The sequence below is a fragment of the Haliotis cracherodii genome, unplaced genomic scaffold (genome assembly GCF_022045235.1).
Source record: "Haliotis cracherodii isolate W230 unplaced genomic scaffold, xgHalCrac1.p SCAF_41, whole genome shotgun sequence".
NCBI classification, from domain to species: domain Eukaryota; kingdom Metazoa; phylum Mollusca; class Gastropoda; order Lepetellida; family Haliotidae; genus Haliotis; species Haliotis cracherodii.
In genome coordinates this window covers 394,730-420,224 of record NW_027266299.1, presented here as the reverse complement: position 1 = coordinate 420,224, position 25,495 = coordinate 394,730, and the positions used below count along the sequence as shown (strand labels likewise).

General features: G+C 38.7%; 1 protein-coding gene and 1 long non-coding RNA gene across 2 annotated transcripts in view; one reads left to right on the top strand and one right to left on the bottom strand.

The window, feature by feature from the left end:
* Positions 1–25,495, bottom strand: part of LOC139441573 (uncharacterized) — a 395,726-nt gene that overhangs the window by 208,111 nt on the left and 162,120 nt on the right. The gene's annotated exons all lie outside the window — the stretch shown is intronic.
* LOC139441611 (uncharacterized) lies at positions 7,710–25,482 on the top strand. The gene is made up of 4 exons (XM_071222415.1): positions 7,710–7,764; positions 22,365–22,583; positions 22,993–23,226; positions 25,241–25,482. The coding sequence occupies exons 1-4, from the start codon at positions 7,710–7,712 to the stop codon at positions 25,480–25,482; spliced, it is 750 nt and encodes a 249-aa protein (XP_071078516.1).

The window sequence follows — 25,495 nt, the reverse complement described above, 5'->3', positions numbered from 1 at the left end:
TTGTGTAAAGTTATACCTAGTTTCCACAAAGGCTACTTTAAATAGTGTTGTGCCGTTCACATACGAGGCATTTGTTGTTAGGCTAAGTGGAGTTGTAGCCGTCAAATGGAAACTTGTAGCAGAGTACATGTACATGTAGCGGTGTCGGAACCAATGCTGATCAGCAGCTTGTGAAGACGCCCCGCCAATGTCATCCATAAAAGGGTGGGTACTGCGACAGTCCGATTCGTGATGTGAGCTGGTTGCCGATACTTTTCAACGTTGTTGAAATGAATGCTTTTTGCTTCTGTGCATACCGCCAAAAAACCCATACCGTTTGCTTGTATCAGCTTCATTATTTGTGTAAAGGTAGTGCCAGGCGGTCTGTTTGTCAGTTTACTACTCTTTTGTCGTGTTTACAACAATGAATCACAGCAGTGAATGTCTATTTAATGTAGCACATATCCAAATTATCCAGTCAGAGGTATCCCAGGCTCTATTAAATTACACAATCCCTGAATTGTGGGTGCCTTTCAACATGCCTTTCAAGAATATTTATTTGATGAAGCACATATCGAAAAAATGTGTGCTGCTTAATTACTGCCCATCTGTATATGTGTAAATTATACTATCAGAGGTATTCAAGGCTCTGTTAAATTATACGATTCCTGAATTACTGCGTTTCAACAAGACGTCATTACTTTCAGATATATCACTAACTGAGGCAAATACACTCTTCAAAAAAAGAAACGCACAGGTAGTATGTAGTTCGTTGAACCTGACTACACAAAAAATCCGGTATATAAACTGGATGTATGATATTGGGAAACGGTGCGTCAAAAAAACAGCCACTGTTCCCCTTCATCGATTATCAAATCTTCGCATTCAGACTCATCACTACATACAAACTATTCACATAAACTACTCGTCACTGCATACAAACTACTCATCATTACACACAAACTACTCATCACTGCATACAAACTACTCATCACTGCATACAAACTACTCATCACTATATACAAACTACTCATCACTACATACAATTTACTCATCACTATATACAAACTACTCATCATTATATACAAACTACTCATCACTGCATACAAACTACTCATCACTACACACAAACGACTTATCACTTCATACAATCTACTCATCATTATATACAAACTACTCATCACTACTTACAAACTACTCATACAAACTACTCATACAAACTACTCATCACTACATACAAACTACTCATCACTACATACAAACTACTCATCACTACATACAAACTACTCATCACTACATACACACTACTCATCACTACTTACGAACTACTCATCACTGCATACAAACTACTCATCACTACATACAAACTACTCATCACTACTTACGAACTACTCATCACTGCATACAAACTACTCATCACTACATACACACTACTCATCACTACATACAAACTACTCATCACAACATACAAACGACTTATCACTACATACAATCTACTCATCATTATATACAAACTACTCATCATTACTTACAAACTACTCATCACTACATACAAACGACTTATCACTTCATACAATCTACTCATCATTATATACAAACTACTCATCACTACTTACAAACTACTCATCACTGCATACAAACTACTCATCACTACATAAAAACTACTCATCACTACATACAAACTACTCATCATTATATACAAACTACTCATACAAACTACTCATACAAACTACTCATCACTACATACGAACTACTCATCACTGCATACAAACTACTCATCACTGCATACACACTACTCATCACTACATACAAACTACTCATCACTGCATACAAACTACTCATCACTACACACAAACTACTCATACAAACTACTCATCACTACATACAAACTACTCATCACTACATACAGACTACTCATTACTTCAAACAAACTACTCATCATCACATACAAACTACTCATAACTACATACAAACTACTCATCACTACATACAAACGACTTATCACTTCATACAATCTACTCATCATTATATACAAACTACTCATCATTACTTACAAACTACTCATCACTGCATACAAACTACTCATCACTACATAAAAACTACTCATCACTACATAAAAACTACTCATCACTACACACAAACTACTCATACAAACTACTCATCACTACATACAAACTACTCATCACTACATACAGACTACTCATCACTACATATAAACTACTCATCACTACATGCAAAATAATCATACAAACTACTTATCACTACATATAAACTACTCATCACTACATACAAACTACTCATCTCTACATACAAACTACTCATACAAACTACTCATCACTACATACAAACTACTCATCTCTACATACAAACTACTCATACAAACTACTCATCACTACATACAAACTACTCATCACTACATACAGACTACTCATTACTTCAAACAAACTACTCATCATCACATACAAACTACTCATAACTACATACAAACTACTCATCACTACATACAAACGACTTATCACTTCATACAATCTACTCATCATTATATACAAACTACTCATCATTACTTACAAACTACTCATCACTGCATACAAACTACTCATCTCTACATACAAACTACTCATCACTTCATACAAACTACTCATCACTACATACAAACTACTCATCACTGCATACAAACTACTCAGTAAACGTACATGTTCCTAATGAGCATGAATTTGTGACATCTTGTATACGGATTGGGACACCCCACTGAAGCAGAATGAAGGTCACTGACCATCGTTTTCAAACTTCATGTGATCAGCAGAAAATAGATTTAAGAAAATAAAAACACTCCTTTCACCAGCGTTGATTATTTACCCATAACGATTGACTCACAGCACCGAATACACTCAAGAAATGTATGAAGTAGAATCACGCTCACTTGCGCAACATTAATTATTGACTCTAATTGGTTTGACTGAAACACTAAACATTAACTCAGGGAGATTTTCATCTATTGAGAAATCCCTAAGGTTATGCCCATTCTGTGACAGTGTTGTGGAAGATGAATACCATGTTATGTTTATTTGCCCTATATACGAACATCTAAGAAACAAGTACTTACCGCCGTGGTCTTTATTTCATGTTAATGCAATATAGTGTCTTCATTACTGTCATGCAAGGATCTTCTAACACAACATCAACTGGCTTTGTACATACATCATGCATTTTTGTCACGAAGTGAATTGTTACCTTGACTTTGCATCTTATGAAATATATGTAACTCCGTTGTATATGGGCCTGTGGCCATTCATACGATAAAGAATTGAAATAGAAATATTAGATAACCTCGAGCTTCATCCGACAATAGATGGACTTCAAGGTGCCGTTGTACAAAACCTTAGCGCTAAGGTTACCTTATATCCTTAAGTTTTAACCTTAGGCCTTGATTAAGGTTGACCCCCTGTTGCATGAAACTGCCTTACGCTAAGGTAGACTTAGTTAAGGTGAAAATTTTAAGGTTGGCCAGACCTAACCTTAGCCACGCTAAGGTTGATACTTCATTGAATTTCAACATGGCTACTTTCTCGTTGATGTGTGAGGAAACTGAGAGAAGTTTGAGGAAACAGCGTGTTTTCCGAGATCGCACCATGCAGCTTGAGACACTCACAGACTTGGACCTGATATTGCGTTATCGACTCACTCGCGAAGCCATTTTCTGTCTCGTAGACAAAGTTCGTCCCTTGGTCGAAAGACCAACACAGCGTTCGTACGCTATGACAGTTGAATCTCAAGTTTTGTTTACGCTGAGATATTTAGGGAAAGGGGGATTTCTTTCTGAAATTGGGGAGTTGCATGGTTTGGATAAATCAAGTGTGTCGAGAGGTTTCCATTCAACGGTAAATGCAATATGCACGGTCTTAGACAATATTACTTTCCCCTGGCGTCACGAGCAGCAAACCAAGGTACAGCAAGCATTCTATAGAATTGGTCATTTCCCAAAAGTTCTTGGTGCCGTCGACGGAACACTTATTCCCATAAAACGACCATCCCCAAACGACGAAGCGGCCTACATATGCCGCAAGGGATACCATGCCATCAATGTGCAGGCGATATGCGACAGCTCTCTCCGGTAAGATGTACAGTAGATCCCTAACTGTAAATAAAGATGCATTATGTATATTTTTTTATCGATATCAATCAATTAACGGTAATCAACTTTCAAAGAATAGTGGTAACTGGGCCGTAGTCCGCAAACTACGCTGTACTGTTTACATTAGCAACGACCTTGACCCACAAGCGAGTCGAAACTACTTCCCTGTCAAATGAAACAAGCGTAATTCATTTTACCATAGCTTCATACAATCATTTTTTGCTTATCTACATGTAAGTTGCCTTATATTTTATTACCATTTATACAACAATATTTTTAGGATTATTTTCTGAGTGTTACTAGAACTCATTAATTTCAAGATACATGAAATGTAATTTTGTTTCTTTTAAGAAGCATTGTACTTTTAATCATTAAGTATGTGGTCTTCATTGGACTGATTTGACATGTCAAAAAGTTATGATTACGTATATTAATTTACAATGTATTCAAAATGTAGGAATATGAGTGTGAATGTAATTAAAGTTATCAAATCCGAAAGATTTAAAATGTCTGATAATATTAGATTGTTCATAATATATATTAGATTATCAATACAAAAAATATTTTCATTGCTTTAATGGAAACCAAACATCTGTTTAAAGTGGAATTGTTTACTATAACAGATTTACCAACGTGGTGGCAAAATGGCCAGGATCGACTCACGATTCTCTGAGGGGCGGTCGGGTAGCCTAGTGGTTAAAGCGTTCGCTCGTCACGCCGAAGACCCGGGTTCGATTCCCGACATGGGTACAATGTGTGAAGCTCATTTCTGGTGTCCCCCGCCGTGACATTGCTGGAATATTGCTAAAAGCGGCGTAAAATCAAACTCACTCACTCACTCACGATTCTCTGATATGGAGTAGTAGTCAAGTTGGAATGAGGATGGAGGAAGCTGCACCTGATGGTTGGCTGCTTGGTGACTCAGTTTAACCTCATCCATACTGCACTAAATATAGGTACAAAGTTTTGAAACTAGAATTGTTGTGAAGGAAAGTGCCACGTTTTGTAACTATCATTAATATTTCTGATGTTTTCTGTGTAAGGAATTAATATCCTACATTTGTAAACAAATGTTATTTGGCTTCTACTGTTTGTGGGGGCACAGGTGGCCCAGTCGTTTAAGGCGCCGTGATTCGCTGTGCAGGGTTGCGTCCCTTGGACACGCCAGAAACCTATGATTGTGGGTTCGAATCCCGGTTTGCCCCGATTATGTTTCTAGGTTTCTCAGCACCATACCCGTGCTCGTGGGTTTCACCAAAGTGGTAAACGTCTGAGACCTGCATCACTTCGGGCTTTCCTCCCACATTAAGCTGACACGCCGCGGTATAACTGGAATACTGTTAAAAGCGGCGTTAAACCCAACTCACTCACTCACTATTGTTTCAATTTTAAACCGCCTCCGTGGTCTAGAAGTAGAGCGTCCGCCCTTTACAACTCACCTTACCTTTAATTTGGAAGTCGACACGCAACAGGTGAGAGGCCTGGAACACCCTATATAAATGTAGATATTCCATATCTCAAACTACTATTTAGAAAATGATAACACAGCCCAGTATGTATTTAGATCTCCGATCCCCGATGGTTAATTCTGACTGGAAAGCTAGACATTGGAGCCCCAGTGTTTCTAATCCCTGAAAGTGGAACCTCCCTCATCTTTTGTACTTGCATACAGTTGTGCTTGTATCCGTAAATAATCCGTTTATAACCCCTGGCTTTATCCTGCAGAGAAACCTACCCACAATATGGTCTTCCAGGTGATTTCAAGTGAGTCTAGTGTGTCAACATCAGAAATGAAAAATAGAATAATATCATCTATTTCAAACACAACAAATGGAAGCTTTTCAAATGTATGTGACATACAAATACACGATCAAATATCAATTCACAAAATGCCAATGCATTCAAATCAATCCCCAATTAGAGAATATTCTTGGAATGGAAATAAATTGTTGATAGCCATCATTCTACACGTGGGGTGACCAAACATTTCTTGCCATTTAAACATTTGGGCCATCAAGGTACAATCTGCAAGACCACCCTCAATGTCTGTCATGGCGATGGCGGCCGAAAATGTTGGGTCAATGCACCTTTATTTACCTTTGGTCAAGGTGTGCGATCGATGCTGTATGAGGTACGATGAAATGAAGTCTCTCTCTCTCTCTCTCTCTCTCTCTCTCTCTCTCTCTCTCTCTCTCTCTCTCTCTCTCTCTGTGTATGCGCGTCTGCGTGTCTTAATCCTGACATATGCCGATTTACAGTGCTGGACCACTACCGCATACAGCTGACCAGTTCCTAATTTGCCCTTACTGACCACCCCGCACAGAGGAGCAAAAAGTACCATATTTAACCATATTTTGATATTAGCACCGACCTTCCACTCTCTGACGAGTAACCAAACGTTCTCATGATCCCCTGAATCATGACCAAGCTTTAGTTACCCGAGTATTTTAACCAATACAGTTGACTACGGTTAAAACGAATACGCTTATAACGAACTGACGCATATAACGAACTTACTTTTTGGTCCCGACTATTTGCTGTAGTTATGTTGTATATGTGCTTATAACGAACTACGGTTATAACGAACTAAAATTAGTAGTCCCTTCGAGTTCGTTATAACCGTAGTTTACTGTACTTAAATCTAATGTTTCTCCGGCGACCACGTGCCGGGCAGTGATGTATATATTGTGTATGTTTTTGTGATTGATGGATAAGTATGTGGGCAGTGTTTGTATGTGATGTATGTGCACGTGATATTGAATGGATGTGGTGAAATTCCATGTGTGATTGAAAATGAAATGTGTGTAATATTTATGTGTGTGTGTGTGTACTTTCGATTATGTTCGTGTATTATTCTTGCCAATTTATATTATTGATAATTTAATGATTTTAAGTGCTGATGTTTTTATATTTCATATGTATGTATACGTGTAATGTTGTTATTGTCTTTAAACATCCGGTGGCACTGTAGTCAAAAAAAATTCTTCTTCTTCTTCTTCTTCTTCTTCTTCTTCTTCTTCTTCTTCAATATTTCAAAGAGTTGATTCTTCTTTAACGGTGAGAAGAGGCGTGAAAGGTATAAACTCGTCCCGTTCCTATATAGTCGCAATATGGCCGCTGCGGTGGAAAAAAAGTAAACCACTCACTCTCATGGGTAATACTATATTATTAATTAAAGTGTCTTCAGTTGCATATACCGTGTCATATTAGGTCAACAAAAGAAATATTGGGCGAGTCTTCAACCGTGTCCAATATTTTTCTGCTAACCTAATATGACGAATGGAACGATGGCCATTCCTTATGGTTATGGAAGGTTATGTGGCTTACTTAAATGAATACAATACTTTGTGACCTTAACCGTTCACGTGAACCAGTGTGATCCTGTTTCTTAGTTACACTCACGGCAAATATAACTTTATTGACTTTTTTCAATCAACACTCAAAGTGTATAAACGCACGACTAATTACTGAAACGAATGATCTATAACCGTAATCGATGTTGCATTCCCTTGTAATAAATATTAACCTGAAATTGAATTCCGATGGATACTGATCAGTGTAGAATGTAAACGCGCAGACGCCATCCGGAGACGGACTAATGATGAGGCTCACAAGAACTCTACTTCTTGCTGTCTCCTACGCCTTTATGCAGGGTATGTTTCTCAGTTAACGTTGATGACAGAGGTTAGTTAGTTAGTTAGTTGATATTGCATACCATAAATCCGTAGGAATTCTAAATTGTGGTTCAATCTGCTGATTAGCATCATTTACACGTGACAGACTCCTCCATTCCCGAATCATAACCATGTTTTTAGGTTTTAGTCCTGTTTCATAAATCCTGACCATATCATGGCGAATGTTTGTTTGTTGTTTAACGCCGTACTCCGCAATATTCCAGCTATATGACGGCGGCCTGTAAATAAACGAGTCTTGACGACACAATCCAGTTATCCACACACTTGGGATACGATTACATGCATCAACTAAGTCATCGAGCCTGACCATCCAACCCCTCCGTCGCCTCTTACAACAAGCAGAGTCGCCTTTACTGAAGACCTGTCCTACCCCAGATCTTCACGGGTGACATATACTTATGAATCGGTATCAAATGGTCTCAACGATACCGACAATATCACTTGCCTACTTGCGGGAATTATATTTCTGCCATAGTTCATGACAAATTATTGCTAAAACAAATATATAATGATTAGAACCATCTTAGACGACTTTCAGTGAAGTGAAATAATTATTTTTCGCTACTTGAACCGCCGTCGAGGGTTACAGATCTTAAATGACTCAAATCAAAATGTCATCGCTAGAGAAAAATCGGTCTTGATTTTCTGCCGGAACAGATTCCATAGGGCGAAATAGTGTTCGAAATTATATGATCTGATCACCGAAAAACACCAAAATGTATTAATTGGTTTCAAATGATTAAACGAAAGCTTTCATTATGGAAGGGTCCACATGATATGTTTTGAAGTATTAGTTCTTGAGATGGAAACTCCAACATAGCCAATCAGGACGAAATATTCTCCTCAAGACTGTATAAGAGGAATAACTTCAACTTTTCAATAGTCAACTTTCCCTTCATGTCTAGCAATATTCCAGCAGTTCCAGCCTTTGGTGTTAACATTACAACGTAAAAGAGAACAGTACTCAAAAACACGTTTTTACACGCGAAAAGAAATTGGGTATGAAGGGATGGCATTCAAAGGCTACCCGCATAATTGACGTAGGCACGGAATAGCAGTGAGGACACATTACCGACACTTGAGGAACGGGAACGTGCAGTCATCCTTTCTTTAGCCCGATTCTCACGCTAAGGCCCGGAAATGCACTTCTACACGGACCAGACAATGATTACTTCGACGCTGGCGTGGCGTTCTCTTCTCTGATGAATCCAGATTTCACCTCAAGAACGCCGACGGACGTATACTGGTATGGCGTCGCCGTGGTTCATGTTGTCACGATGATCGTGTTGTGCAGACTGATGATCGATGGGGCGGCGGAAGTGTGATAGTTTGATGCGATATCAGTTTTCGGCACTGAACGCAGCACTATGTATACATAGGTCGGGTTATTGCAGTTAACTACAGGGGCGCCATTTTTAAAACGTCACGTTGTCGTCTGTTTCCGTCAACACCAAGAGTTGCATACGTTCCAACAGGACGCCAGTGTAGGAGGCTCAAATGACTTCCCAGGCTCAGACGACTCTCGAGTTATTTGAGCCTAGGCTCAGATGACTCCCCTTAGGCCCAAACAACTCCCCCGCCGTAGGCTTAGATAACTCCCGAAGGGTCAAATGACTCCCAAATTTGTTTTGTAGACTACAAATGTTTTGACACTAATTGTGCAACAGTCTGTGAATGTCGTACACAAATAATATATTTTTGATGATACAGCACAGTGTTTTCGATGATCGCACCCCATTTCTTTTACATATTGTGAAATTACCTGCTTTTTTTGCATTATAAGATTGTATGTGATAAATTTGAAGGATATCATCAAGTCCTTTCGTTTAGACTTTTTAAATACTGTTACACATCAGCGACTTTATTTTCTGACATAATGGCTGGATATGATGTGATATTGACGCTTTCCTGCAACATTTGTTTAACTTAGAAAATATTTGTATTCATTATTCTGTTTGATATACTAACTTTGCATTTCAAATAATACTGCACCTGATGTTTGATTGTTATGTCTGTAATATTTTTTAGAAAGATAATTATATTGGCACTCAGATCTGTTTTGCTATCTTATATCTTCGTGTAAAATGTTGATATGGACGCACGATCATTGTGTAACAAAGTTTATGGAAATCTGTATTGTTTAAAACATATGAAAAAAATACTTTACGTAATGTGATATGTTAAAAAGTTTCCCTTTGAAGTTATTTGTATCGTCAAATTATCTTAAAGTGAAGTTAAAGAGTGCTTTATGTTCACAAAATATTTCTTTGTGTACGAAGTCGGCGCGGTCATTGTTGTATTAGGTAACAAGCGGTTGATACACTTATGTCTCTTCATACTTTCAAAAGGGCGGTCGGGTAGCCTAGTGGTTAAAGCGTTCGCTCGTCACGCCGACGACCCGGGTTCGATTCCCGACATGTGTGAAGCCCATTTCTGGTGTCCCCCGCCGTGATATTGCTGAAATATTGCTAAAAGCGGCGTAAAATCCAACTCACTCACACTCATACTTGAAAACTAATCGTCTTATAAATATATGGAATTTATTAAAGTTACCTATTGTTTTTAATGATTCGACACGCCAATGACAATACCCTAAATCTCATTAACTGCGCATTTTAAACTGTGAGTACATAAAATCAGATAAATTTACCTACCGGGTGAATTTTATAATAATCTGCACAACGTGGTATTTGTAGTTGGTGAATCAAAATTTACCAAGTATTTAGGGAATTTGTTTTACCTGACCGGAAGGGGTCGTATAATATATATGCGTGTCTATGATTTTAAAAGGAAGTGTGAGTGGATAGTCTGTTTGAAAAATCTAACAGATGGTAGTCATAATCTCACAACCACTATGGAATATGAACTGAATGGGATATAGATTGGGGACGCAGTTTGAGCCTGATACTCAAGAATCGGTTAGAGAATAGAGGGAGTAGTTTGAGCCTGATATCAAAGAATCGGATATAGAATAGGGGGAGTAGTTTGAGCCTGATATCAAAGAATCGGATATAGAATAGGGGGAGTAGTTTCAGCCTGATATCAAAGAATCGGATATAGAATAGAGGGAGTAGTTTCAGCCTGATATCAAAGAATCGGATATAGAATAGGGGGAGTAGTTTCAGCCTGATATCAAAGAATCGGATATAGAATAGGGGGAGTAGTTTCAGCCTGATATCAAAGAATCGGATATAGAATAGGGGGAGTAGTTTCAGCCTGATATCAAAGAATCGGATATAGAATAGGGGGAGTAGTTTAGGCCTGATATCAAAGAATCGGATGTAGAATAGGGGGAGTAGTTTGGGCCTGATATCAAAGAATCGGATGTAGAACAGGGGGAGTAGTTTAGGCCTGATATCAAAGAATCGGATATAGAATAGGGGGAGTAGTTTCAGCCTGATATCAAAGAATCGGATATAGAATAGGGGGAGTAGTTTAGGCCTGATATCAAAGAATCGGATATAGAATAGGGGGAGTAGTTTGGGCCTGATACTCAAGAATCGGATTGAGGATACGGTGGGTATTCTGAAAATATATTATTGGTTAAGAAAAGTCCATTTCACTTTTTACCACTTGTGCGTTTTCAGTGCGTTTCAGTATATTTGATGGAGATTACGGCATTCAAGGCCTCAGTAAAGTTTTATGGTAAACATGTGGAGGACATTTTCAAATCAGACTAATCAGTGACAAAATGTATGTCGGATACAATTCCCTATTTAGACATTTGACATGTACCATCGTTTATGGATATTGACGTGCTGAAAAGTGGCAGTGAGTGTTCACGGGCCAATGCGTTCGATGTTTCATAGTCTGTGATTAGCAGGCTATGGAAAGGTACCAAGAAAACCAAATTTGATGACGATCGTCACCATTCAGTGCGTCCAAGATCAACGACCAGAGTGTAGGATCGATTGATCTGAATCCAGGCTCAACGGAATCGAGCTCAAACATCGAATCAAATTACTTTCACCAGGCTACTGGAGTACGACTTACAAAACGTGCGCGTCAAAATCATTGGCCGCCGACCAGATTGACAGAACTTGGCCAACGTTGTATGAGGAGTGAGACAGACTCCCTCAAATCTCCAGTAGGTGACTGATACGCATTAAGGTTTGACAAATCGTGGCGGTATTACGCACTGCCGATCAAAAAACGTCAATTTTGAAATTTCCCATCTTACCCCTATGGCCATTCGAGATCGTTGTCGGTCATAACATCAACTGTCATACTTCACTACCAGTTGTACTCCGAGTGTGTTCATTGTTTTCATACTAGAAAGTGATATCTCTTACAATTTGGGAAATGTTAAGTGATTTCTGAGTATCCCCTGAAAATTAGTGAGGACACCAGGTGTTCGTGAAAAGGGTAAGGGTCACACAATAAATATATGTTGCAAGGTTGAGGCGCATCGGTGACGGTTCCCTGTGCTGTTTGTTTCAGTGTTCTTTCGGATGGACTGTTGGATTGCCTTTGCGTGTTTGTGCAGCTGGTAGGGCAGGATTCGCTCGCCTTTTCGCGGGCGTCTGCTGTTGCGCTGTTTGATGGTGGGTCATGCTCACATGCCCATGGTAACGTCGGATCCGTGAAATCGACTCTGCCTTAGCAATAACGTCGGATCCGTGAAATCGACTCTTGTCTTAGCAATAACGTCGGATCCGTGAAATCGACTCTGCCTTAGCAATAACGTCGGATCCGTTAATCGACTCTGCCTTAGCAATAATGTCGGATCCGTTAAATCGACTCTGCCTTAGCAGAAATGTCGTATATGAATATGGAACGACGTTTGTCGGAATGACCAGTAGCAAGATCATTATTTGTTCCCGTAAGTTCATGTAACAGATAGTGGTTAACAATCACAAACTTTACTTACTAATGTGTACCGCGGCTATTAAAATGCCCTTGAATTTTGCAATCCGATGAGGTGTTATGTTTGTGTTGATTACATGGTTCTTGAAGCAATGACAGAAGCGCTAGCTGCTGAGTCACAATCCTTCAACGCATACATGTGCGTCAACTCCAATTACGACCATCATTCGTGCTTCGTAACAGATAATAGTCTCACTGATAAATTTGTTCATTTGCTCAATGTAAGGTACATATTTCAAGGGGTGATCAAAAATGAGTCTCAAGAAATCGGTTTTCTTCACATCCTTGATAGAGGTAAAAGAGTTCATGGTTCATATGCAGATTTATTCCACGACACAAAATTAATGGTAAACAGCCCATCATGACCTTTGAAATTTACAGTTGTTTTAATTTGTAGCAAGACCATGATGTACCAACATCAAGCATACTTGAACCACGAAAAATACGTTTTAATCACCCGATAAAAGAAATCTAAACCTTAAACAGCGTTTTATGGAAATACTTTGTAAGTGAGTGATTTGGGTTTAACGCCACTTTTAACAGTACATGTATTCCAGTTACATCACGGCGTGTCAGCTTAATGTGGGAGGAAAGCCCGAAGTGAGGCAGGTCTCAGATGTTTACCACTTCAGTGAAACCCACGAGCACGGATATGGTGCTGACAAACCTAGGAACATAATCGGGGCGAACCGGGGTTCGAACCCGCAATCATACGTTTCTGGCGTGTCCAAGGGACGACTGGGCCACCCGTGCCCCTGAAATATTTTGTAGAATGACAGATAACATTCTGCCTTGGTCACACAAGGTTCAACCCACATGGACTTGAAATTGTGTATTTTCCATAAACTTTGATATAAAATAAACAAATGGCTTCTCTGTGAAAAAGTCTTTATGTATTCAATTATACCATATTTACCAGTGGTATAATACGTTTTATAATAAACATTTGTACTTTGTCAAAGTCATTAATTTATAATTTAAACATATTATAATCAGAGACTGGTTACTTTCTGTCTTTATGTTGGTATCATTTTAATAGCATGAAGAATCAACATCACTATCTCGCTTTTCATGTTCAAGTCATAGTGTGGCAATTCAAAAATGTAGTTAGGCATAAATAAAGAAACATTTAAGATTGTGTACATTTTCCAATTCTAAAAAAGGCTGTTCCACTTCCTTAGTTAATTGCCTTGGATAATACTTTCAAGGGAATAGATAATTTCATTATCTACACCTCTTTCTCTGATATAAAGAACATATCGATTATTAACAATTTACGTGTTTGCCTGTCTGTCACTTTAAGAAATAAATTGGAATTCTTTTCGTTTTCCTTGAAACAATTATTTTATGTTGTGACACTTCAACACTCTTTGAAGGTTTCTAATCCTAAGCACACCAAATGATCGATATTACTTCTGTTACAACGGAATCCTCTTAGTATTATCCTTATTGAGTATTGCCTATGCTTTCGACAGCTTGTCAATAAAATCTGAAAGAGTCGTATGGATTGTTAATTTCCACAAATATATATTAAAGGGTTTGCAAATACGATTCCAGTCAATATTTCAGAAGTATCATGACCTTGCCTCAAGCCATTATTCACCCCATGAATTGTAAATATTTCTTTTTGTTATATACATAAGTGTAGGTTTTCCGAAGTTGATAAAAGTGATATTTTCATTGCAGTGAACATAACAATTAATATTTCACTGGAGTGAACATAACACTTGATACACTACTGCCAAGAAATTCATTCCCCTTGCACGCGTTGAGAACGCGTGTTATGAGCGTGTGACCCGGGTGCTCAACGGGTTGCACAAGCGCTGCACACGCGCTGCACACCCGTTGAGCATGCGTGTGTCATGCATGTAAGACGGGACCGGTTTTCATTTGAATTTGACGCTATCATAATATTCAATTTCCATCTGCTGCACCAAGCGTCAATAAGCTTTATACATGAGTATAATTACGCAATTAAGCAAATAAATATTTGTTATGGGCAAATACATAACTGTTTGATTGGCAAAGATCTAGCTTGTATTTATTTCTCGTAGATATGAAACATTCTAAATAATTGTGGCTATACTGGGCGCACATACATGGAGCGAAAACTCTTGACAAATGAATTGGTGCGCCCCCCACCCCCCTGTCGGTAAAAGTTATCTAACCTACAAGTTGAAATTGGTAGATTTGCTAAACCTATCACGCCTTTACAGGACATAATTTGTAAATTATGTAAAAAAAAACCTGTAGAAGATGAGATACATTTTCTCATTAATTGTCCATTTTATTCTGACTTAAGATATGATTTATGGTTGAGAATTATAAAGTCGGATCCCATATTTATTTCATTCTCTCCTATGGACCAGACAGTATTCTTAATGAATAATGTAACACGTATATAAAACCTCTTGCCGCACTTATTTAAAAAATGTGTGTACGCATGCAACATTTCATTACTTAGAATTGTAATCCTTTTTTTGTTTGGTTTCGCAAACCTATAAGTTATAATTCTATTATATAAATAATAGGCCTTTTATAGCCACATGTTGTATGTATTTTATGCAAGTTTTTTATGTCGAATGTGTACAAATACAACATGTGACACATAAATAATCTTCTTCGTCTTCTTCTAATCGCTGCGGTATTTCAAATCTTCATCTGTCAAGGATCTTTTTAATAATTTTAGTTCTCTTTTAATCATTAGTCTTTAAAAAAAATAGAATTGTTTGAACATTTTTTATTAATCTGTTCACCAAAATATAAATGTTGTTTTAAATTTGGTAGATTAAATAAGCAACTGAGATTGTTAGTGGCTGTATCTAGGCCTCGAAGGCGGTTAAAGCATTGTAAAAGTATTGTCCACCACAGAGGATACGTAAGTTCCACATCACTCGAAGTAAATTTAGGCCTCCCACGATTTTAATCGTACTATATTTGTTAGTTTTAATCAATGGCTAAACTTGCATACAATCGCCAGCGACTGAAGGGATGGTGTAAATCCTTCTTGGGTCCATGTAGGTAGCAAAGGTACTATAAGTCCCCATGGTCCCTAGTATGGTGATCTACCTTCAATTGCTGGCGATCTATAGCCCGTTTTTACAATGTATTGTTATGTTTAGTAATAGCTTTTTATGGTCACATACTAGTTTTAAAAATTGATATCTGTGATAAGTCTAGTAATTTTACTGTCCTTTGCTGACAGGATTTTATATAGTCTAAATTATTGTTTTCTTAAAGTATTAATTTCTTTAGCCACGATATGGCTGAAATATTGCCGATGTGACTTTAAATATTAACTCACTCACTCTAATCGCTGCGCAAATAACTGTGTCCAGTCTACAGCGGTGTCAGTTCCGACTGATTTTGTAATAGATGGGGAAAATGTCATAGCATATCGTATATGTTGGTTATTATTATCCTCTTGAAAAAGTAGACACAATTTATGGATGTCAACTTCTTTAATACTGTAAAGGAGACGTGTCGGTATAGATCATTATACCTTTTTCTTACACAACTGTGGGTGAGAAACCCATTCGAGATAACTTGTATCAAACATATGTGTGAGATCGAATTCCAGGCCCGTGATTGGCTACTCCATGGTGATGACCCGAGGTCAGATGATGACGGACTACTTTCCTGAGTGTAAGTCATTCATAAGTTGCTCATGCTTCAGTCGAATGTTCACCTACGTCTGTCGTGAACAACAGGACCGTGTAATTAATAATAAAATAAACAAACTCGTCCTCGTCTGCGAGTTTGTTTGGTATTATCATCGGTTACATTATCTGTTGTTATGTCAACATTATCGGGGGTTTTCAGAGTGTAAACCCCCTGGATGCCACAGCGACACATATGTCCCTCCTCTTCCACTCTCACTTCGAAATCGAATAAAATACAAAATACATCACGCAGACTTATACACTTCATGTGCACAGTTTTGAATTCCCCCTTCTGTTTATCATTTACTGTCATTTTAGGCAATTCAAAATTAATGAAAGTGACTTCAGAAAATAAGATACATTGTAAACCTCGCCAAATCACAATTCACGGCGTTATATTAATAGAATCTATTTATTGTGTGTTTAGAAATCTAAATAGCGGATATTTACTCGAATAATTAAAGTAGAAAAATAGCATATTAGCGATCACGGGTATCAAATCACTATTGATAATTCTGAAACGTCGCTGATAAGCCAAGAATCGTTTAGAATGTTTTGAAAAATACGCATACACGAACGCCGAAGTGTACGATCCGCCATATTGGATTGTGTTTACAAAATGCCGGTTATGAGACGCCTATTCGATCAGGTATATTTCAAACTCAGCTGCTATACATGCATCCCTGAATTCCTCATACATTTTCGAAACAATGGATAAATGGTCTTTGTCGCCAAAACAAATTATCTAGATGAAATCATGCGAAATAAATTAGGTATGGAAACGAAAAATGTGCTCGGAAAACTGTACTTGCTGAAATGTAAACAAAGCAAAATTCAGATTTTACACAGTGTAGCATTTTTAGAGGTACTTTCGTCTAATTTGTTGCATACATTGGCTCGATCCCGCGTTTGAGAATATTCATGGGAAGAGTATCGTTGCACTAATTATGGAAATACACATATATACAATCCAATGATGTGGTAAATTCAACAGAAGCCGTAAAAGTTTCCGTCCTGTGTGACGCCGTGACTGACGCTAAATCACGCACAACGATGACGGTAGTTATCTGCATTTCTGACGAATTATCTTTGTTACTTTGGAAAACATGGTTAACAAATAACAGGACGCAGATAGTCAGAATGTTTCTGATTACTTACGTGAAACATTTACGTGTAACGATCCCTGAATCAACGAAAATCCTCTTCTGGAAATCCCGCGTACTGTTGTCAGTGAACACGACATTTTGTAAAAGTCGGTCACCGGTAGTGAAGTAAACATTGTTGTACATATTTGGTAATTTCTTTGAGGTGTAAATTTTTAACTCGGCATTCAGCGTGTTCTTTGTTTTTTGTCTAGTTTGCATTTTCATCATCGCCTTGATAATCCACAGATATGACGGAAACCTTTTTGTGTAGGGTCACATTATTTATGAGAAGTAAGCTGCACAGAGGATGACGTCACTTATGACAGTGGTGTTATGTATGAATGCGCTACTGCAATCATGAGAATAGACAAAATTCAATGGTTCGATGCTAAAAAAGTGCGATTTTAGGGTGTGTAAGAAACAGATTACTGCACTCGTGCCTGTCAGATACCATTGATCTTACAACTCGTTGCGTGGATCGATGCTCGTGATATTAATCACTGGATTGTCTGGTCCAGACTCGATTATTTACAGACCGCCGTCATATAGCTGGAATATTGCTTAGTGCGGCGTTAAACAACAAACCAACCAACCAACCAACCAAACACAGAGAGGGGTGATACCACTAATTATACTTTAAAGCAATACACTCATGACAAGATGAATGACAACCACAGGTGATAGGGTTAAGCTGTGTGATAATGACGACATAAAGCTGTTACAAAAGTACTTGTCGCGTAACATGTAATTAGGATCCGTGTAAACAAGAAGCGTAGTTTATGGTTCGAATGAAGTCGTATTTGCTTTGTCAGGCACTGTACATTAACATTTACTTTGTGTTTTTCCTTTTGAGCCATCAGAACAAGCCCCTACTAAGGATATCATTGTTATTGCCTCGTAGGTGTAAAACATTAAGAACTTGTACAGCTGTTTCACAAACGAAGACTGAACACAAAACTATTTTTTTAGTCGCAAATACAAGGGGTGGTGACGCGTCCCTGTGTGTTAGGACGGAAGAATTTACGTTTCAAGGTTTTACATTTGTAATGAAATAATTTAATTTTCCGGTAGACAACAACACAGAAAAGTATTTAATAAATAAGATATTCATGTGTCGAATGAAATATCATGTTTCTCTCATCGAGTGACAGGGGGGAAAGGAGAAACATGATATTTCATTCGACACATGATATATCCTCTATGTATTCTTCTCCATTATCTGAATGAAAATTGATATATTTCTTTTATAGCTGCCTTTAAAACTTATCGACATTATGTACATGGTCTGACAAGGAAGAATGTTTTCGCAAAGTTTCAACTAATCTTTTGGAAGTATACGTTTGAAAGAGTAGATCCATGGGCGAAAGCCAGATTTTTCCAAACCATGGATATAGGAGTACGGTAATATATATTTGACAAATAAGCTGGCATTTTGTTTACTTCTTCGCGGTGCTTGTGTAATTTTTCAATTTTATCTAAAGTGTGTGACATTGGATGGCTTTTTCCATTGAATTCTTAGCTTTTATGTGGTCTTTATTAATAACTGGCTAAAATGACGACCAAGTATCATCCGACGTTTGGTAAGTTGTTCCTTTTAGAATTGAAGCACAGTCTTGCACAGCTCTGCTCAACGATTATTTCACAATGAATTTGGAAATGATCGATGTTGATTGGTCAATAAGAGGTTGATTCCCAAGTTGAAATGCGAAGGTTAACCCAAATATCAGTACGTAGAGAATCAGTATATAACCACACAAGAGAGATCATTAAATGATTGACAAATATTGCATTAAAACAAACATAATCGAAAAAGAACGCATAAATGGGTCAACAATATGTGGCAATAACAATAAATCATAATCCGTATTACATAAATCAACGCACTAAAGAATGTCCAGTTTTCGTCAGAGCCGTGCTCCTTCGATTGAATCCAGATCAGAACAGCGTTAGAAGCTGGCAAGAGGACGGTGTCTCCCTGACGTTATTTGTCCGCACTGGATAAGACGAAAGACCCTAAACTGTCCTCGTCTTGCTCTTACATAGATACTTAGCTGGTCAAATAAATCCTGAAGATCTGACTGCGGAAGACTTGAGGATGGAGAAATATATAATGAACAAAGTGTGAAGGTTATGTGTAAGGTAACTTGGACAGCAGCAACCTGAAGATTGCGGTTAAGAGAAACAGTGCTGTGGATAATGCCCTGCCTCACCAGATTAAAGAACCCCCAGTGGCTTTATCACCTGGTGGGGAAAAAGAATGATAAGAATTGTACTGACATTTCAAATTTATCAGCTTGCTTCAGATAAGTTTCCCACAAACTAAATGCTGATAGTTTATAATCTTGTGCTAATAACTGTACTTCGTTAAAGTTATTCCTAAGTCCTCTGCAATGCCAGTAAATTAAATTAAGAGATTGGTTCATGGTGGTTCTATGGGGGATCTCTCACGGCCAGTACGTCCCCATGGTACCTAGTATGGTGATCTCCCTTTAGTTACTGACGATCTCTAGCCCATTTTTATATTGTGTTGTTCACTGATACTTATGACTTTTATATATTCTCAACTAGTTTTAAATAGACTCTGTGATATTCTAGTTATTGTACCGTCCATCGTTTGCAGCTTTTTATTTTGTCTAAATATGTGTATTATTAATGTACTTCTCGTCACGATATGGCTGAAATACTGCCGATGTGACGTTAAATTTTAACTCACTCACACTCACTCACTCTTATATAGATACATCCAAGCTTCAAGGTGCATCTCCAATGTTGTAGTCGGAAGTAAAACAACAACTGTACACAGGCTGTAAAGGAACTCTGTATTACGAAAGTGTAGCGAAGGTGTCGGGCGCTGGGACGGAGTTTGGACAGTAAACAACTAAGCCGGTCACACTATTTCATTGCCACTGACAATCATCAGAAATACCCTTACAATATATACTGCCACATACCAATGTCATGAGAGAGAGAGAGAGAGAGAGAGAGAGAGAGAGAGAGAGGTTGCTTGTACTATTCCGGACTAAGGCCGATTTACTAGTGCTAGCCCACTGAGATACGAGTCATCATACCGCGGTTTAACATAAATACCCTACTCAGACGCCGTATTCTGACTCTGAGTCGACCAGTCTTTGTTTTAGCCCCTGTCTGACAAGCGCCAGACATGTTTGCAACAAGTACCATCTTTTCAACGTCTTTGGTAGGGCGCGGCCGGGGATCTAACCCCGGACCTTCCGCTCTCTGGGTTGACACTCTACTACCAGAGCACGGAGCTGGTCGTCTGCTTCAAAGTTATGGCGATGTACAACCATACCTTGCATATCACGTGCTATGCGAGACGTATTAACTCGCACGCACAGTATCCCAATTCCTTCATCTCTATGATTTAAGGAATGCATTCAACATGATCCCAATTTCTTCATGTTCAAGATTTGAGGAATGCATTTCAACATGATCTCAATTTCTTCATCTTTATGATTTGAGGAATGCATTTCAACATGATCCCAATTCCTTCATCTTTATGATTTGAGGAATGCATTTCAACATGATCCCAATTCCTTCATCTTTATGATTTGAGGAATGCATTCAACATGATCCCAATTCCTTCATCTTTATGATTTGAGGAATGCATTCAACATGATCCCAATTCCTTCATCTTTATGATTTGAGGAATGCATTTCAACATGATACCAATTCCTTCATCTTCATGACATGGAGAATGTATTTCAACACGACTCCAAATTCTTTCAGACTGTATTGCAATTTGTTTTGCTGTCACAAGTAAACCAACACTTCGATGATAGTAATGACAAGACGTTGTCCAAAGTTGTCATGGCGCTAAACAGTTCATTCGACAATTCAATAAGATGCTTTTATTGTTTTCAAAAGAAATATTTATTAATGAAGACGCATGAAGGGTATTGAACAGTGTTACTATTCCTATATTATTAACCACGTGGTGAAGCTACAGGTGGTTAGATACTAAATCCGTACGTCACACATGTGTCGTACAAGTTTGACCTCGTTGTATTTGTCTTGATTAGACAACCGTGACCTCTGTCACACCGGGACTACGAGATATTTACAAACACTGTATTAAACCAAACAAAATAGTCACACGCATCAAATTCGGTTTGCACTATATATAGGTTATGCATAGAGCTTCTACAGACATCATATAATCGAGCTATATCCATTTACAATGTACGACTACCGATCAATAGATAGAGGGTCCCCATGAGCGTGATGCACCCGACCACTTTCACAACTTTCAATTTGATTTAACGTAAATGGATATGCGTGGTGAAATGAAGTCAGTTTAAACTATCTAGACAGATATCTAGACTAACTTGGGATGATCCGGTTGTGTCATCAGTGTCCCTTTTCACTCGATCCGATACCATAGAAAGTTCACTAGTTTCGTAAAAATGGTATCTAGCGATAATGAGTGAAGTATTCTCTATTTATGCTACGGAGTTGAGGCATACACTATATTTACAGAAAGCGTTCAATTTTCATTTTGTACAAGAACCACGTACATCATTGTTGTGTGTGGCATACTCCAACTTCAATATGTTTATGAAGTATTAAACCCATTTGATGCAAGCAGAAAAAAATTTCAGTTTCGTTGAAGCTGCCTTTTAGTGATGGAACAGGAAATGTGAAGATATATGTGTGGCCTTAAATTCCCTATTTGTACTTACAAGGCAATTTTTATGAGAAATATGGTTTAACCATTTTACAAAATGGAATAATACTGGAAAACCCATAACTGGAAGAGGGCATGTAAGTTCTGATAACTTGAACCCGATCAATTTTCTATCTTTCGTAGTCGTATTCCTATCAAACTGAATAAATCATATCATGTTTACACGAAACTACTTTTCAGGTATTTCCGTAAATGAGGCAGAGAACATTATGCTAGCAAAGCCCAGTCAAGTCAGTGAAACCTTCTGGAACGCTGAATATGCCAATGATGGTTTAAACAACCCCGGATCTACACCAGCTAGAACATGGCCCGGTGTGAATCCCTTCTGGCGGGGAGATCTTCAGGGACAGTATACTATCCATAACATCTCAGTTACAAGTGACGTCTCCTATACGTTTGGTGAGTAGCTTTCAGAATACACTTTCTGTAATAAATGCTTAAAAATTCCAAACAGTTTTTTGGTCCGGTTAAACCTGTAGCATACATACCTCTGAGTGAATTCAACCATGGTGATTCTTTGTGTTCGTAAAAACTATATTACAGAATCATCTTCAAACAGTGTATTGTTCATTGAATGTTTTAATATAGATATATCTTGAGAGTCCTCGGTGGGAAAGCAACAGATGTTGTTTATTATTTGTTCCTACAAACATACGTGGTTTTTATTTATGTCACTAAGACGTGTCACCAGCTACTGTATTCCCCATAAACATAAAAAAAACTAGTAACTGAAAACTGTAAATGAAAGATGCATGATAGCAGGTTATCGATACTCTGAAACACATCTTGACAATCTTGGACCAAACAGGAGGATACCTCGGGGGCGCATACGTTGAGGTGCACGCTGATGGCAGCAGTGGCTGTCCGGATCTGGACATCTTTGTCTGCGGCCAATGTCCAGAAGTAGTTGGTAAAGGAGAAACCTTCACGTTCAACTGTTCCCACCCTCGACCAGTGAGATTCGTGAAGGTCTGGAGAAACATCACTGATTATTTAGTTATTTCAGAGGTTGAGGTTGAAGGCACTCCAGTGACAGCAAGGGGTAATATATGCTTCGTATATTATTAACCTAGGCCTCTATCGTTCTACAGCTATGTAGATACCTACCTATCGTCGCTGCATGATGTAGTCATCTTTCAAACTATTGTTATTCAACCGCGAGAAACATACTAGTATTTCTGCCTGTAACGTCATAGTCATCCGACCCGAGAAGATCTTGGATAGAATAGGTCTACAGCAACCCATGCTTGCCGTAAAAGTCGACTAACGGGATCGGGTGGTCAGCCTCGCTGACTTGGTTGATGCATGTCATCGTATCCCAATTGCGTAGATCGATGTTCATGATGTCAATCACTAGATTGTATGGTCCAGACTCGATTATTAACAGACCACCGTCAGATAGCTGGAATATTGCTGAGTGCGGCGTTAAACAATCAAACAAACAAATCATAGTTCATCCACATGCATTTCTTTCTGTAGTGTTCCAGCCATATATCTTCCAACAGCTATTAATGCATTTACCTCTGTTCTGAGACAGAACATCAACCACATTTTTAATCACAAATCAAGGGGCGGTCGGGTAGCCTAGTGGTTAAAGCGTTCGCTCGTCACGCCGAAGACCTGGGTTCGATTCCCGACATGGGTACAATGTGTGAAGCCCATTTCTGGTGTCCCCCGCCGTGATATTGCTGGAATATTGCTAAAAGCGGCGTAAAACCCCACTCACTCACTCACAAATCACATTGGTCATATACTAGTACTCAACAACAGTTACTGAGACGGTCTTTTTTGACTCACTGTGATACACTGACCTTTCCAACTCCTGGCAGCTGTACTATGTTCAGACTTATTATGTATTACGTATCATGGAGACTAGCAATTAGGTGACTGTCAAAAGGGAATATGTCAAAAAGTTCATTCAGAAGTTTTTTAGTGTTTGCCAATCCCCACGCCATCCTCATCCTCCTTCATCCCCTTCAGCCACTTTATCTTGTGAGCATACTCATCATCATTGTCGCATGGAGAGAAGCAAACGTTGGATGGAGGAGACCTATGGAATGCCCTTACAGATCCTAACTTGTGAATAACAGAGGTCCAGATATTTGTTTGCGTTTGTGGTAGAATGAGGATGCCTACATTTCATCCCACACATGCTCTACTGGGGACGGGGTGTGAGATCTAGCATACCAGGGAACACATTCATATTATTCTGCACAAGATATTGCTGCAGAATTCGTGCGATATGTGGTCTAGCGTTATTGTGTTCAAACGTCAATTCACGGATACGTTGATTTCATTACGATGAAGCTGAGGATTCAGGTTTCACAATCAAACGAACCTTGTGTATTGCTGTTATCTTACCTTACCTCCACCAAAGCCATATTCTTGAACACAGTTATTGACGTACGGCTCCCCACGACGTCGGTGAACAAGAATACTTCCGTCACAACGGTAAAGGCGAAAACGGGACTCGTCGTTACCTGCAGCACTGAAAACGCAAAAACCTTTCAATGTGGGATTTCGTGCTTTTACCCAGAAACAATACGATACGGAGAAGACAACGAACTGTTTGTGCCGACAATCTGCAAAGTCAACGGATACTGTTGGTTGTAACAGTTGCTGGTTGGAAGTGATTTCTCTCATCAAGCAGCCCCAGTGTGGTTTGGTGGTTGCCAGCTTTGGCAGCGATTCCAAATTGTGTTTCTTCGCACGTTGAACGGGCATCATTTCCCATTGGGATGTTCCAGCTTCGATCAGTTCAATTGCTCTCTAACGACCATTTTCGAACAAGCGTCGATTCTCTTATCTTTGAATGATGGAGTGTGTTTCTTGCATGTTCATCACACACGAAAATGTGTTTTTCTACCCAATCATGTTTGACCACCGTGGTTTTTATTTCAGTAAGCTGTCTGATGCCAGGTGCATCAAGTTTGAAGTTCCCATAAATTTGCCCGCAACAATTGAGAAAATTGGCGTCACAGTAACTTTTGTTGCTAAGTAAAATTCAAAATATGTAAAATAGTCATTCATTTTTTAATGATTCTGTTTACTTTCAGTCGCTAATTACAATAAGGAGTTCAACACAAAAGTTTCAACACCGATGACGTCTCTCACTGTTGTTTCCGCCTCTGAGTGCAGTTCGAAGTGTTATGCAAACCAGTCCTGCCTGAGTTACAGTCACCATCCAACCGCTGCTCCCAACTGTCTCCTGACAACTAACCCAGAAGATGCAGCAACAGCTTCCGGCTGGACCAAGTACTCCATCGATGTATGCTCAAGTTACATCAGCTGTGGCTGATCCTTCATCTACA